The 17,330-nt window shown below is 42.0% G+C and overlaps 1 protein-coding gene across 1 annotated transcript in view; it reads right to left on the bottom strand.

Annotated features, from left to right (window-relative positions):
* Positions 1-193: 193 nt before the first annotated feature.
* Positions 194-17,330, bottom strand: part of gpat2 (glycerol-3-phosphate acyltransferase 2, mitochondrial) — a 68,262-nt gene continuing 51,125 nt past the window's right edge. Inside the window, exons 13-24 of the mRNA XM_086112171.1 lie at positions 16,812-16,894; positions 15,564-15,691; positions 15,376-15,446; positions 13,700-13,860; positions 13,515-13,618; positions 9,668-9,852; positions 9,113-9,190; positions 8,759-8,881; positions 5,934-6,054; positions 4,342-4,410; positions 4,056-4,111; positions 194-749 (exon numbers count right to left, since the gene is read on the bottom strand). Of these exons, the coding sequence (XP_085968297.1) occupies positions 633-749; positions 4,056-4,111; positions 4,342-4,410; positions 5,934-6,054; positions 8,759-8,881; positions 9,113-9,190; positions 9,668-9,852; positions 13,515-13,618; positions 13,700-13,860; positions 15,376-15,446; positions 15,564-15,691; positions 16,812-16,894 (1,296 nt within the window). The 3' untranslated portion in view covers positions 194-632. The remainder of the gene's footprint in view (positions 750-4,055; positions 4,112-4,341; positions 4,411-5,933; positions 6,055-8,758; positions 8,882-9,112; positions 9,191-9,667; positions 9,853-13,514; positions 13,619-13,699; positions 13,861-15,375; positions 15,447-15,563; positions 15,692-16,811; positions 16,895-17,330) is intronic.

Genomic DNA, 17,330 nt, shown 5'->3' with positions numbered 1-17,330 from the left:
TATAGTTTCGTGGAGGAACTGCAGCTTTTGAATTGTAGCTTTGCAAATTGTTGATGCTGCCAGAGGCAGATTCCTCAGACTCATGAGGTATAACTCATGACAAGGGCACCCATTTTGAATTAATAATGGCCAGGGAAAATAATAATCACTAATATAATATCAGTAGACATAAACAAAACCAAAAAAAAACCCCTCCAATTAGAGCAGTTTAATAACGATGAGATGAATAGAACTGGGCCTCATTAGCATGGGTGTGAAATAATGAACTTGGTAACTTTGTAGGAAAAGAAAAACAAGAGTTGAAATGTGTTCAGGTTCCAAACAAAAGCCCCCAGGTTACAGTGTAAACACGAGGTGGGAGGGAAGCATGCTGCATCATCGCGCAAGGGCTGAGCCACACGGCTGATTACAGCAACCTCATCATCCTCGTCTCCTGCAGCTTAATGCTAATGCTATTATCGAGGCAAAACTTTAAATCAATGTCTCATAACTGGGAAATCTCAATGCAATTAACCCTAAAGGCCTTGTCAACTCAGCGTGAAGCCTCTCTAGAACGAAACAGTCTTTTGACTCCAACCATCTTAGGCTGCTTTCAAAAACACAGTAAGCTCTCAACGCCGCGCTTTAACATATTAATTGTGGAGGAACCGAGAGATGAAGCGCTGCAGTTTCTGCCTGTTTTCTGCCAACTGGAACAAAGGCGTGACCCCCAGGAAGACTTCTCCTTCCCGCCGCACCTCCATGAGGACCTGGTGAGGGCACAAAACACGGTGAGCATACTTGGTAAGATAAATCGTTTTAACATGAATTTTATTCACACAGCAGGATCTAAATGAGCTCAAGACGCATTCCTGCAGGGCGCGGGTGGACTAGTGGTTAGCATGTGTGCCTTAGTTCTGAGTTCAAATCTAGGGCCTCCAACCTTGCTGTGTGGAGTTTGTAGACCCCCCCCCCCCCCCCACCCCCATGCTACGATCAGCGAAGACACACAGTCCCATTCCAACGTGGACAATTTCGTCTGTGTAATTATATCCATCCATTTTCTAATCCGCTTATTCTCACAAAGGGGTCACAGGCGCGCTGGAACCTATCCCAGCTGTCTTCGTGCAGTAGGCGGGGGACACCCTGAACTGGTTGCCAGCCAATCGCTGTGTAATTATATGTACCGGAAAGTTTGTTCAACAAAAACATGGCATTTCAGCAGTAAGGATGGATTCTCCTTAAAACTGCCTTTTGTCCTGTCTAGAGGAAATCAAAACGCAGATGTCGCTGAATTTGTAAAATCTCCAAACTTGGGTTTTAAATTAAAACAGTGATTTTAAAGTGGACTGGCAAATCAGTGTTGTTGTTATATCCAGTTTCTTTCATCTTAGACTGCTGGCAAAGGCGAAGTCCTTCCTTTCTCAGCAGCACGGAAACTGTAATCCATGGTTAGATCTCAGCTACATTATTGAAATGCACTTTTTTTTTTCTGAAGTCATCCCTTCAGGCATCTCCTGTTGGTCCAAAATGATGCTGCTCGTCACGTAACTGTAGCCCGTAAAAGGGAACACATAACCCCGATTCTGGCTTCCCTTCACTGGCTTCTTGTACATTTTAGAGTTTATTTGAAGATACTTCGATTTGTTTTCAAATCTTTAAATGAATGGCCTTGCCCCAGCTAACCTCTCTGAGCTCGTCCATCTCCTCCTGCTGTTGATATGCCTGAAGCCCGCCGTTCTTCTGACGCCCGCACTCAATTTTTTGATATCTAATATTTTATTCAAATATCACTCTTCAGGCTGTGATCTCTCTAGAAAAGAAGAAGCCTTCTGCCATTCACATGGTCGCAACGCATGAATATCCATCTATATTCTCCCCTAGAAAAGATTGTCAAGATAATTTCGCATATTTGACATGCAGAACATAGCAATAAAAGCATTCCTTGAAGGAGATGTGTTATACATATTTTACACAGTTTAAGAGTTCCCACGTGTCTAAGTAAAAGGTCTCTGACATCCACCATTCATTTTCTGATTCGCTGATCATCACAGGGGTTGCGGCGGGTGCTGGAGCCTATCCCAGCTGTCTTCAAGGTAGTATGCAAGGTACACCCTGAAGGGCTTGCCAGCCAATCGCAGGATCTCTGACATTTTAATTAATATTTTAATAATTTTAATCAAAGAACAACCAATCTCCACTTGTCGCACTGAAACTCACAGAGTAGCGTAGAACGCTGCAAATGCCTTTACAGCATTCGTTATCAGCGCTAAGGTGTTGCAACAAAGCCAGTGGCGACTCCGTTTTGCCCAGCCGGGCTGACGCCTAACAGTTTTCACAGTCTCAAACTAAAAAAGCGGAAAGCGGAAGTCAGAAGTGGAAGTTTTACGACATTATCAAACGCGTACCATACAAACTATCTGTTGGTTCAGCCGCTTTTAAAGGAATGGAGCAAAGTGCCTATCATTTGAATTAATACAACGTGGAACTTCAAGCAATATGGAAGGATGACAGCCATTGATCCAGAAAAAAGTATTACGAAGTAAAATAAAATAAATTACAGTGTTCCCTCAGTAGCGGCAAGGCAAATCTAAAGTGATGGGGTTATATCGTACGATTGGCATTTTTATAGAGGCTACATCTCTATATTGCACAAATACTGAGTCTGGTGTGACTGTGAGAGAGTTTTGCTCTTTGCTCCCTTCATGTTGTTTGTTGCTTTGGTCTTTTATATGTCACACAGTAAGTGCTTGTCTGCTTCTGGGTCCAAATTCCGCTCCTCAGTCCTCACGTGACAGAGTCAACATTGTATATGGATAGAGTGAACTGACATTTGGCCTTTCAGTAGCCCGGAGAGAGTCTGCATGATGCACATTCCTCTGGACCATGTGACATGTGAAATATTCCATTTTTTTTTTCCAGGGAGAGAAGTGTGTAACAACAAGACTGAGAGAAAACCCAGGGAGATGGATGACAACTGTGTAAATTAAACTAATATTTATTTTTTCTTTGAAAGACTGTACAGTGCCATAGTTGGGAAAAGGAATAATACAAATATGAACAAAATATTTGTAATGGATTTAAATTATTACGTTTCTTGGGAAAGCCTAATATTCAGAAATGCTACTTTTGGATGTTTAAAGTAGTGTGATCTTTTAAATTGCATTTATTCAATATGCATTCAGATCAGTGTTCCGGCAAAGAAAAAAAAACAAGTTACTTAACAGTTAATTTTATCATGCATCTGTATCTCTATTTCCCGGGGATGCAAATAAATGGCCCAGATTCGGGGGAATGGCCCATATACACGCCGTCCCCCATCAAGAGAGTTGTTCTGTTGTGTTTTCACCAAGCTTCCGAATTACACTTACAGAGTGGATTTAAATGTTATTTCTCCATAACGTCCTCTTTAAACAGTAGAATCCATTTTAAAAATCACAAGACGGCAACAATTTCTGACTGATGATCCTGATCAGCTATTAATTGCTTCTTGGGAGTCGTTGCAGATATATAGGTCAATGATGCTCTATTTTTTAAGGCAGCGATTGCCATCTCGCAAAGTGGGAGCAGACCGATGCCTGCGCAGGCTGAAGGACTGACTTGTCAATCATATTTGCGGGAGATTGTGGAGTTTTCTTTGATGTGCGCAATATGCACTACCCGAGTGCTCCTGCATCAGGAGAATACATTTCACGTCGGCTCTTTGTAGAAATGTTGAAATGAAGCCCTTTCTCCTTGTCCTCGAACCTCGACGACTCAGACAAGACGAGATTGCGTCTACTCATCTCTGAAAGACGACCTCTCGTGGCCCTACGTCTTGCGCTGAATCTCAAACTGCGATCATCAAGCATTTATCTGGCCTCGACAACGTTTGTTTTATTCAGTCAGATTAGGTCGCCGTCACAACCCTGAAACATGCTCAAAAGTCAAAAGAAAGTTCATTTACACACTTTTATCGCACGATTCCAGAAGGGCAAGAAAGAGTCGCTGTAGTTACTTGAGGTGATGCCATAGAAATGTATTTTATGGTGTATATTCACTGAACACACACAGCATATATAAAGCCTGGCACTCACCCCCAGGTCTATTAGTGTTCCAACTGCAGCGTGAGCAGCCTCCTGTGAGCAGGTCTCTGTGAGATGGCACACAAAGGCACGCATCATTCAAAAGAACAAACATATATCCAATAAAGAAAATAACACGTCGGAATAATGGAACAAAGCCATTACCACTGGGACTGGTCGAATTTTTCCATTGTGTAACACTGAGTGGTTTCAATTAGGCTGTTCGGATTTTGTCTTTGTATGTGCGGAGGTGTGTGTGTGTTTTTTTTTTTTTTTTTTTTGAGGGAGATGTGCTCACCATAGTACCGTTTCTTCTCAGTTGCTGTATCACACAGGTGTGAGCACAACTGAGTCACAAAATCGCCTTCTGCCGGAGAGAAGATGGGGTGTTATTCCACGTGAATGTTCAGAGTCCGCACAAGTCATTTATTGTTCTCTATAAAATAGACGACATACAAATGTGCCCAAGCGCCAAAAGACATGCTAATACAGCGGAACCTCAAAGTTTGAACGCCATTCTGTATTTGGTGCCAGTCAACCTCCGATTCGTTTGTTTTGAAACTCCTTTCTCGTAAATGATACAACTCAAATGAACCTGTCAAATAATCTCATCCCTTGGTTTTAGTAACACAGTGGTGCCTTGAGATACCTGAGACACTTGCATCACAAGTCACCTACCGCTGCTGAAATAAACAGAAAAAGTAAATCTGTTTCCACAGTAAATGTCAACATCAAGAGTCATTTTTGAAGAATTCCTCCCCTATCTGCCAACATCTGCTTGTTGTGAAGTGAGTTGAGGTGCATTCAATGCGCCAATACACCGCTCGTATCACACCTTTTTCTGGCGAGCCAAAGCAAAGACATCAACTTTGAATTCGGATCACTTGTCTCGCAAGGAACCACCGTATATTCATTGAACATATGAGTCGTACATGAGGGGCCGGGGAGGGATGGAAAATGGGCACAGTTTAACTTGGGAAGTGCTGACGGTGAGTCGAGTTCATGTATCATCATTTTTAACATTCTAAACTATTTTACAAGTGCAAACCAGTGAAGCAATGTATAATTAAACCTAATTATCATAAATTGTGTCCCCCTGTTAACTGCAACAGTGTGTGGCGGACAAGGTGAGACACGTGCAGAAGGAATTTACTGCCTGTGCCCATGAAGCGAGTGTCTTGAATCCATGCTTAACATAAATGACTTTGCTGACTTTTACAGCAGTGTCTTGACAAATTAGCTTGAGTCATTCCATGCCCGCACACTCGTAGCCTAATTTCTTTCTCTAGAAATGAATCAAAATGTTACTAATCCGTTCCAGCCTCCCATTAAACCCTAACAAAAACAATTTTCAGTGGGGTTGTATTGTATAAGGAAAATAGCACTCTATAATATTGTACTTTTTTAAAATGTAGTCAGAACAGAAAATAGGACGTAAAGGAATAAACAGTTTGAGTAGCATAATACAATTGCGATTGTACGTCTCTTTGTCTGTTTACATGCATTGCTTCACCCTTGAAGTTAAAATATCAATTGCTTCATGGGTTATAAAACCCCCAAACACAGATGCTATCTGTCTGTAATAGTTTGCATTGTTTGTTAGCATTAAGCTAAGCAGACTGTCCTAAGGCAACGCTTTGAATTTGAATTTATTTATTTTATTTTTTTTAATAATTGTTCAGTATTGCCAAATTACTGCCTATTGTGAAATGAGTTGGGTTGACTGCCACTGTCACCATACATTGCTCAGATCTCAAAATTAGCAGAAACACTGCTAAATGACGGTTCATATCTTGAAAAACTCCCAAGTTGGGTCACTTGAATCTCAGGTCACCAGTGTGCGTGACTTTCATTTCTCAGGAAAGGTAAAGTTAAAAAAAGAAACTAAACCAGGAAGAGGTGTGCGTAGGTGGTCCAGGAAAGCGGTGGTCCAGGAGAGAGCCCTCAGACGTCCGGCTAGCATGTTGCAGAGGAAGAAGAGCATGTCGGGACACTGATTTGGCTGGCTTATCTAGGAACGAGAGGGCACGAAAGAGGTTGATAGGAATGTCAACGGCAGGATGATCGGAAAAGTTGACGATGGAAAGAACATTTTCCGCTAGGCTGAACTCCCTGTGAAAAGTCTCTGTCAGCTGGCATGTCAAGCCGTACAGAAATCCAGCAGAAAAGATCTTTTAATTTTGGTTTCTGTCATTTTGTCCAGCAGCCTGTCGGTTCTTTTTTTTTGTTTTTGCCTTAGACTGAAATAACTCAGCAAATGTGCTATGGACTGTTATGAAAGTTCATAAAAACATTCAGGGGCCCCAGAAGAGGTCTCCATGCCGGTCCGTTACTTTCACACTGAGGTTCACGTACGAGTGAACAACAATAAGGAAGCAGGGTACCATGACATTTCCTTGAATGATCCGGTGACTATTCCGGTGTAAAGGTCAGAGATTCAAAGGAAGCTGTCATATAGCTTGACATATTTTTCCTGTAATGGGAATCTCAATATTTTCCTGCACGAGACTGCGGAATGGCCATTTGAACCTGTTTAAAATCAACCCATATTCTTCAGTCTTATTCTAAGCCCATGCCATTTTTGTTGTCCAAGGTTTTGCATGGACACTGTTCATACACCTTCAGGTGATCTACAGTCTTATCAACAAATTGTGTTGACAGCAAAGTGTAGTACCTTGCCTGTATTACCTATTTTGGGGCTTATTAAGGAGCAGATGTTCTGAGTATTCATCAGTTCCAGATTTACAGTGATTTCTATGTTAAGTATTGAAGGCCTGTATGAATTGTTCAAAGACACACACACATGCACACATTAAAACTAAAATTCACGCACAATTAGGTACTTCTGCAGAGAATTTACAGTCAAGCGATTTCAAATATCAATCCACTAGCACGTCGATAAAATACTAAACAAGTATCACGACGATGTACACGTCACTACTAGCTCAAATCAATAGCAAGTACGAATACAATGGGACCTCTACTTACAAACATCTTTTCATACGAAGTTTTGTTACATATTTTCATGCATTTTTATGCTTTAGAAAACATTTATGTCAGAATTTTGGGGGGCTTGGACCGGATTAGGGCATTTATCAGCAAAAAGCGTCTCTACTTTCAAGTTAAAAAATTTCTTCCAGAATCAATTAATTTTGTAAGTAGAGGTACCACTGTACCTATGAGGGACACTTTTTGATGCACCTTTGCCTTGGATCTCATTAGATCGTGAAGGGCGCGTAACTGTTGAGTGTATTTACTTGACACCATTGCAACATGTTAGAGGATATTATGCGAGATGAGTAGCCATCCAAACTTCGAAAGAAACAAATTATAATGTAACAATTTCAGTGAAATGGAAGTAAATCCTCAGCCTTGACAGCAGAGCTGGTTACGAGAGCAAATCTTATCTCACCGAACTGATCCAGGTCTGCTTTGTGTGATGTCAAGGGTATTCAGGTGGGCTAACGAACACACAGTGGTCAGTTGCCGAAAAGAGAAGACAATACTTGTCAGGGAGCGATACGTGTTTTTGCTCAGGCAGCTGAGGGTGGCCAAGGCAGGAGAAGAGTATGAGCTTGCCATCGTGAAAATGTATATTATAATGAGCCTCTCCCGTGGTAGAGAGATCTGATAAGAACTAGATGTGACTGTGCATTAGATACAATCAATTATATCACTACTGAGGATTTATTTTTAATTCACCGAAGCAGGGTCTCAAGTAAATAAGGGATAAGAAGCTATGAAAAGGGTGATGAAAAACAGAAGTAGTCCGCACATGAATATTTGATATGCAACATCCAGAAAGTTTCTTTGAAATAGACAGCACTGAACAGTCAAGGTCTTACAGGTAACAAACACCAAGTAATATAAGAGCAGAGACCAACAAAACACACCGTATGTACTGGGAAAGCAGCGCTTGAGAACATTCTGAAAATCTAAATAAAGCAGCATTAAACATTAAATATCTATCAACTGAATGCAACGCGCTCCCTTTTTGTCTTTCGAAATCAAGACTGAGCACAGAGGAAGACCGCTCATGGAGAAGAAAGCTGAATGCAATAACACTTTTGAAGCATGCGCAGCTTTGAAAATGTTCTCTGAGGCAAGAGTTGCACTAACCGACGCTCTCGAAGCTTTGTGTCAAAACAATATTTGGATGAAAAATCTATTTCTGAAAGGAACTTGCCGGGGAAGATTGGAATCATGAACTATTTTCTGTTGTCAAAGTCAAAGGAAAAAGAAGCAAGCCTAAATGGAGAGGTTTGTGGATGGATGACAGTTGTGGTCAGTCGTGCTTTGATGTTATTCATTAACATCTTTTTTTTCCCCCCCAGCATTGTAACATTGTCACCTCCAAGTCACTTTGCCCACACTTTGGGAGTTGATTAGAAGCCCCGTGATGCTTTGAAAAGTCACACATAACATTTCATGACAGGCTTCTATTAAAGCTGACACACATATTGCTAATTGGTATTCAGGTAATGCGTTTCGGCTGTGTGGCCGCTTTTGTTATGGAGATGTACTTGCCACAAATGAGTCTGTCGTGCTGTGGCTTGGCTAGTTTTGTCGTGGCCTGTTTGCACCCCCATAAGCTGCCATCGTCTGTTAAGTGGGTCAACATGCGGCATGATTCTCCCTACATACAGTCGAACCTCTGGTGCTTTTCAGTGGCACGTCATGGAGGGAGAAAAACCTCCACGGTATTGTTCAGGTACCTTGTAGGCATGCAAGTCCTGCTCCTCGCATTCAGAATCGCTTTGATACGGCTCATCTGTGGTGGTCCATGTTAGCATGCCCTCTCTCTTCCAGAAATGACAGATTGGATTGTCCCTCTGAACCTGTAGAGAAAGATAATCTGCAATGTTTGGAGGCAAACAGAGAGCATCCGTTTATGTGCGCAAAGATCACGTCATTTATAAAAAATAAAAATAAAAAAAACACTCCAACTTTTTAATTCAATATTTTCCAATGGTAAGAACACATTCTACATGAGAGTGGTTGATCGGCAATTGAATTGTGTTGTTATGTCTCAGTATACATTTAAGGGACTATAAAAAAATGCATCTTACTTCTTCCATGATTAAGATGCCACATCGCACCAAACTGTCAATTGCATCCAGGGCGAAACTTTGAGAAGACTGACAGGGCTGGAGAAAATGGGGCGAAAAAAATTGAGAGAGAAGGTCAGAGGAACAAACAGCTTCACTCTCATCATGGAAGACGAGCGGAGGAAGACAGGTGACAAAGAGCATAGACTGTGAGGTGAAAACGAAGATGAGTTCAGAGGAGAAGCGGAGTCGTCCATCGTGATGCATAAATGGGAGTGATATTTTGCCATGGAGGAAAAGGCTGAGCAACACTGCTGCAAGCAGAGCAGAAAAAAACACTCATATGAAAGGGGGGCTAACAGAGAAAAGGCGCAGTATATCTGCCTCCAATTCGGAGCCCTTGAATTCAACGTGATGGAGCGTGTACACATGTACATGCGCCGAAACACACAGGATGAGCACACAATTCAGCACCAGTGGTGCAGGGTGAGTCACTGTTAAGCCCCATTAAACACCCATTGAACGAGAGAACACCGGATGTGCGCGTGTGCGTGTGTGATATGAATGGAAACTCACTGGTCTAAAGCCCGGAGGCAGGAGATGGCAGAGCTGCAGGGCTCTTTCGGTCAGCTCCAACTGGCAGAGCACCACATCAAACTCCAAGTCGCCTTTGACCTCGTCTCCATCTGCACTGTCGGCCCTCACCTTGCTGCTGATGCCACTGCTGGCAATCTCACATAGCATGGCTGACACTGCACATGCTGGGGGGGGGGGGGGGGGGGGGGGGGGGGTACATGTATTACTTTATCAACAAACAGACTGCATATATATACTGTATATATATATATATATGCCACTTGTAAGCATATAGAGTGTCGTGAAATTGTATTTCAGCACATTTACAGAGGACAGTTTGAAAAGGGTGAAAAAGAGTGAGTTCGCCTCACTCAATGTGGAGAGCTGTTACCAAATGTATAAGTTAATGGATAATGGAATGAGGCATGCCCTGAAACACTCAGAGGAACTCACCGTGCGTGCTTCATCGTACGGAGAGATGTTACTAATATTGTGTTGCACTTAACTTAGTATGTGCCTAAAAGGTTCGATCAAAATTGTCTTTGAAATGATCATCAGACTTCCATGTTACGCATGACCACATTAGATGGCAATAGGAAAAAAAAAGGTTGGTAATTTAGCATCGTCTATTTGCCACAGACATCAATTCCCAACCGGTGTGCTCTAAGATAATCAGGCATGAGGCAAGAAATTCTGAGATTTATTTCATACAAATTAAATCTTTATTAGTTCATCTAGCTATTCCATTCCAATGTTTGGTGACAGACAGAACGTTTCAGAGCTCTTCCACTGGATGGCATTTCAGTGTACTTTATATCCTTTCGGTGAGATTTTTGTTTGGTAGCATGCGCTGAGTTGGGTTTTTTTTCTGCCGTAAAATATGTGCCCTGGCTCAATAAAGTTTGGGAAACACTGGTCAAGGGTAGCTGCTGCCAATTGGGGATCATTTGGACTAATTCCCGAGCAGAAACCTGGAATTCCCACAAAAATGGCTGCTTCAAACCAAAATGGCCGACTTCCTGTTCAACTTCGGGGTCTACGGCAGTTGTGATGGACCCGTTGACCGAATTTTGTGTCAATTAATTAAATTGGTGTCAATTTTCCAGTCATGTTTCACACACACAAAATATATAAATAAAAGCATGTATCATTCATGATGATATTGTATCTGATTATTATCTAGTGATCCATACTCTAGGCTGCCATATTGGTATTGCTGCAGAGGTGAAAAAGTTTTAACGGGACACCCGTAGTAACAGTTTGGCTTATTTTGAGCAATTGAGAGCAAAGCCTCTGATTCCTAACGCCCATTGCCCACAATCTTCACTTCCGCAACCGAAATAAACCGCGCTTACATAATGATTGATGCACAGATGCATTATCAAAAGGCATTGTACGTGCCTTTAAAAAAAAACAACAACAAAACAACCTCAATGTGTTTAAAAATGCAAATGAGATTGAGTCAACTGTCACTCAAGTGCTTTGGAAACAGCACAGAGCAGCTAAAAATCTACGTCATCAACCTAGCGGACGTTAATGGTTCCCATGGCAATGGCTGGAAAGCAGCAGCACCGCCAAGGTTCTGATATCCTTGAGTTTGGAATCTCAAACTCTTTGTGTATACCGAATATCTTTGCTCTTAGTGCTGTGACATGACAGAATTTTTTTCCCCCATTTCTCTTTTGAGCTTTAGAAGTAGATCTAAATGCATTGTTCAGACCAGACTTTTCAGCAAGTGATATATGGCTTAGTGTGTCTTTGCAGAAAACGATATAGTATGTTTTCACGACTTTTGATACGTACAACCTGGACCAGAAGAATATCTACAGTGCTGTTGAAAAGGAGGCTCTGGAGAGACAGTGTGCGAGTGAGAGAATTGGATGTGAAACTTTAAGAGGAACATATTAACTCTCAAGTGCCCACTGTGGCGGAGTCATCAATAGGAACCAGACTCTCAAGAACAGGTTTGACCAACCACATTGAAAAAGGAAAGATGAGAAAAAATAAGAGCAATCTACAGTACAAGTGTGGGAGAGGAGAGGCAGCAGATCAAGGTTGAGCAGATGGCCAGTGAGCGTGGGGACTGAGATTGAGAGCCGTCTATTCCGGACGGAGCCGGCAAAGCTTCATTAGAGGGCGGAGAGAAGGTAGAATGATGCTTTGATAGAACCCAAGAAAGCTGAAAAGAGCGGTTGAGCGATTAAAGGAAAACATCTTTTGAAAAAAATTACATCGCCTAGTGGTTAAACGAAATGGAGACTTTTTTTTTCTACTTCAGAGTTCCTGCTACTTTAACAATGTCCTCCGGCGAAAAAACAAACAGCCCTATGTGACTATCTCTCCTAGTTCGACTTGCAAAGTAAATATGAACATTTCCACTCATTTTCACTGTATTACTGATAAATACTTGAATAGTAAAAGGGGAGTGCCTGTATTGTCATGTTCTCTGCATGTTGTGGGTATCGACAGCAGAATTTGCAGTTCAGTGATTCGGCGTCCCTGAAATACCTCAGCCTGATAAAGATATGCAGCCACTCAACCCGAAAATAGAATTTCCTGAATTTTGTTCGTCATGACCATTTCCTCACAAAATGAATCCGACTCATGATCAGAATTTGTCTCCTCTGGCACATTAGTTTTTTTGGGGGGGATGGGGGGGGGGGTGAAAGTAAGCACTGGTTGTCCTCTTCACCATTGATCACAATGTACAAGAGTTATGTGAAAGGATGGAGCTAGCTATATATTTTTAAATAAACCTTAAATCGCAAAATGTTACATCAAATAAGCAGGTATATTCTTACTTTCTTTACCCTTGAGCATGTGTGATGTTACTGACTGGAGATTGCTGAGATTTATTTTATTTTTTTGATATAGGCTCTGCACATTGTATTCATTTTTAATTGTAGATAAGTTTAGTGTCCACTTGCACGTGCAGTCCACTTGTTTAGTTGGATATGCTGAAGTGATCAAGACACAGATTTGTTTGCATTATAGTTTGATTTCCTACTAATTTGCAATATCGTATATGTAGAATACGCCACACTTGTGTGGCAAAATGATATTCACCTGGTGCATGCTTACATTTGAAAAACTACATGTTGAAGTAATAGGTTTACACATGTAAATGTAGTAGACAAAGAAATGGACTTTTCATATTCATGATTCCTTTTTCTTATCCTATCATTTATATAAAGACCTGGTATTATTTATTGTGATAAAAATGAAATAGGAGCTTGTTCAAAATGTAATTGAAAAGAACCTTGAAAAAAAATCATATACAACATCACCATCCCAATTTTCAGGGGAAAAACTGCAATTTGATTATTTTCCATAGTCGTTCAACCCCAGTTGTGAAATACATAAACAAGCACACATGAAAAAAATCTAAAAAAAATAAAATAAAATAAAAATCCAGAACAATTGCTTGCTTTGTTCAGTCTTTTGCAATGGGCTTGACAGCATTGACAGTAAAGGACAGCACAAGAGCAGCGAAACAGCATAACCGGAGAGCATAAACTTTTTCAACATAATGGTAGAAAGAACAAATTACGGATGTCGTTGCACTAATGGCCACTCAAGCCTCTGTGGCTACAGACGAAAAAGCTCATAGGCAGTCTTGTGCTTGTTGCGTCTGCTAACACTGAGTATTAAGAAGTGCAACTTTTAAAATATCATGTTTCAAATCGATTTCCCATCCTGCCAAGGCAACTGTCACAAGTCGCAGCCAAAGCCTCCTACGAACACCACCACGCGAAGAGAACATAAGGTCTCAACATGACTTTCGGGCTGAAATGTGAACGGAAAGTACTCCCATCTTACAAAAATACATGCATGAAAAATCACTCACCACCGACTGCTTCCAAAATAAAAGTATGTGTGACAATCTGGGACTGAAGGTCAAGGTGATGTGCGGCAGCAAAAGTAGGACGAGGCACAATTAAAGGGTCTTGCCTGGAGGTCAAAAGAAGATATGGTGTGCAAGGTTTTCTGAGTCATACTCGTTTATATTGCATTTCTGGAGGATGAGGATACCTTGACGGGACTGCAGCGATGATGAGGTGAGGGGCCAGCAGTGTCACGGAGTAGTGGACCACCTCTGTTAGACTTCCTCCAAATCCGACGTCTTTATTTCTGAACAAAAGCTCCTCCGTGAGCCAGCTGACATCACGACACAAGACGGATGTGCTCACACCCTGCCCAACAGGAAGTTAATTTATCATCAACGTCAGTAGAACTTCTCACAATTGCTGTGAAATTATGGAAGAATTCCATCAGATTTCTTGGAACCTTATGACTCTAGACTGAAGTCTCGGAATTGAAATCAGGCATACTGTATCGTCTCAGACCTTATAAGCCCCCAAGGACCACGAGTCGTCTATGGATCTATTAAAAATATATATCATAATAAAAACCTGTTGTTGCAAGTTCAGTATTGTAGTGTATGAGCAAACACGAGTGCTGCCGGAGACAAGCTAGCAGTGGAACAACAATGAGGAGATGATTTATCCCAAAATGTTGCAATGCAAATGTGTTACTTCAGATCTGTGCATCAAACTGGTAGCCCTTCACAATTCATCAGTACCCAAAAAGTAGCTCTCAATTCCACAATTCAGTGACCACCAGTCTAAGAATCCACTGTACCAGCATGGGCTTTGCGTTTCCTTGACATTTTGTGTTTTTAATTGTGACACATTTCACAAGGAGCGAGCAGCCTCAACATATGTTAGCGAGGGTGTGAGGGGGAGGAGTGGTGGGGGTGAGCAACGTGCTCCTCTCCCAGCGCACCTGCTTGGCAATGCCGCCCACCAGGCCGCTCCGCCATGGACCCCACTGCCTCGTCAACAGCCCCTCCTTGCCCATCAGCGATGGAGGCGGACATCTAGCGAGCCGCCAGCAGCGGTCCTTCCTGACAGACGCATTGTTTCTCACACCCTCCAAGCAAGGCTGCAGTGAGGTCGGCCATCCCCAGCCTCCTCCCACCCACTTTGACAGTCGCCACCAACCCCGCCACTGTGGCGAGGCCTGCAAGCTAGCGAGTGAAAATGAGTTGCGGTGCTCCCGGCCGATAAACAGAAAATAAAAGAGAAAAGAGTAAGGGGGATAGAGGCAGGTTAGATGAAAGAGACAGTAGTTATACGGGTGTCCTTGCATTCTCCTTAAAAAAAACAAACATGAAAAACATGAGTAGGGTCTGTTCTGCAAATAGCTCAGCAGTGATGGGACACTGTGACTTGCTCAGAAGAATTAAAACTGAATAATGTAAAGAACTATTTACCGGTATTCATTTATTTATTCTATTAAAATGCTGATTTTATTTACCCCATAGCCAAAAAATACTGTACATTTTAGAGCTGTCATTTCAATATCGTGATACCACACTGTTTTTGCTTACGATTAGCATACCATCAGAATCTAATATCGGCCCAGACCTCGAACAGCACTGGCTGATAAGGAACTATGTTGAGGTGATCGATCTCGATATAGACAAGCTTATATGTTGGTGACGGGCTAAGTTTAGCTGGGGTTATGAGAGTCTTTGCCGCATACTTACATCATTCAGGAGTGTTTGTTTTATGTTTTTTGAATTAATCTTCACATGTATGACTGTTAATGTTAAAATGTGACTTTCAAATTGCATGTTTAGTGAATGTATGCATTGTGTATGCTGTTGCTTGCTTGATCCTGGAACACATGGATGATACATTTACCTTGTGGTGTCTGTACAGCAAAAGACTGGATAGCAGACTGGTGGACATCACTGCCATGCAGGAGGTTACAGCTGGGAAGGAGAGCAAAACTCACAAATCCTCAATACCATTGCACAATGCAAACGTGATTAAAACATCTCACGGGGATTCATTTACACAGCAGCAGGGGAATATTATCTCCTACTTACAGAAGATGAGGTGGACGGCAATCGCCATGCTGAGCTCGCTCTCCTGATGAGTTTGCTCTGCGGTTTTTGACGCAGAACAAGAAGGCAGAAGCCACGATATCTTCCTCTGACCAAACTCACTTTCAGTGCTTGATAGAAAAAGCAAACAGCCCGAATCAATATTGGATAAGATGTCAATCCTTGGTGGAATGATCACACTGCTTGAGCAAATACAGATATCGCTCACACAAGTCTGCAGCTGGAGATTTTTGTTGTTGTTTGTTTTAATGCTCCAACTGTGGATTATACAACACATCTCTCAGAGTGTCAGTGTCCCCCACTGTACATTTCCTGCTCAGCAGCAAGCATTAAGATGACACAGTGACTCGCCGGTGTGCACGGTGGAGCATTTAGTGGTGCCCTATATTTCCCTCAGGAACACTGAGCTAAACAAGCGAAGACCGGACCAAGTGGCCCCCTTTGATTGAGTGGCCCCGTTGCTCCTTAACGCCGTCATGAGGACGGAAACAACCTTTGGCTGAGAGAAAGACTCATGGGGAAAAGAAATGGGTGGATGAAATAAACTGATGGCCATATACTGTCGTGTTTTAACTTCAAGGAACAACAACAAATGAAAAGTAGCAGGGCTTCATTCAATGACAAGATATGAAAGGCATTTTCAGTCATTTCTGTCGACGAGGGAAGCTCATCACGTGCAAAATAACACTGCTGGACCGAAGTGTACTCCATAAAGCTCTCTGGAGCATTGTGCATCATTGCTTGGATAGAGAGTGGAGCTGAGAAAGTATTTTACATCTGTCACTGTTGTTTGACAGATTTGCCAGGGCCTTCAGTGAAATGCGATACGCTACAAATATTCACAGTATGTTAGGTAATCCCCTCGTTATTTCCTAGTATGATGGCTAGCACCAAAGCTTGTTAACATTGTCAAATAAAAGAAAACGAAATTACACGCTGATAACACTCCAGTCGAACTATCCCCATTCTGCCATTCATCACTTCTCATCTCACTGAATCCCTTTTTTTCCCTCCCTTTTGCACACGCGCTCTTTTCTTTGCCTGTCAGAAGCCGAGGCTACTCACTGAGGATGTTCATCGAACCTTTACTGTGGCAGTGCAAGATTTAAAATATAGAATTATTATTATTATTATTCATTCAAATGCCGGGTCCAACTAAATTTTGTGGCGAATTTCCAAGACAAAACGTGTGTGTGTGTGTGTGTGTTTGATATTGATACGTGAGATTACCTTTCGTTAATGATAACAGGCAGCAACAAGTCCTGTAGAGGGCGCCATTCAACTGCTCTGCACCTGCCGGATGCGTACATCTCCTACACACACACACACACACACACACACACACACACACACACACACACACACACACACACACACACACACACACACACACACACACACACACACACACACACACACACACACACACACAGATTATCAAGCATTGTGTGCAATGGAGCCTCCTCTTTTATTACTACCATATATTTACGTCACATTAGCCGCTACGGTACATTTAGCTGTTCTCTTGTGCGTTGTCAACAGCATAAATATATATTCCTGTGTCTGTAAAATTATGAAAATCATTCCTTGCACTGTTGCACTCATGATCCAATGGCATTTCGGTGTCTATATTTCGCTTTTCCAGTGATTGATCCATCTGCATTGTCCTAACTTGTTTCACATTTATAACCAGCTTTGCGTGTGTGTAACCGCTAATATTGTATGGCTCCATTTCATACATCATGTAAT

Source organism: Hippocampus guttulatus, chromosome 5 (assembly GCF_054856545.1).
Source record: "Hippocampus guttulatus isolate MCC_2025c chromosome 5, RoL_Hgut_1.0, whole genome shotgun sequence".
NCBI classification, from domain to species: Eukaryota; Metazoa; Chordata; class Actinopteri; order Syngnathiformes; family Syngnathidae; genus Hippocampus; species Hippocampus guttulatus.
The sequence above is the reverse complement of the archived record's forward strand: the minus strand, read 5'-3'. Positions and strand labels throughout refer to the sequence as shown.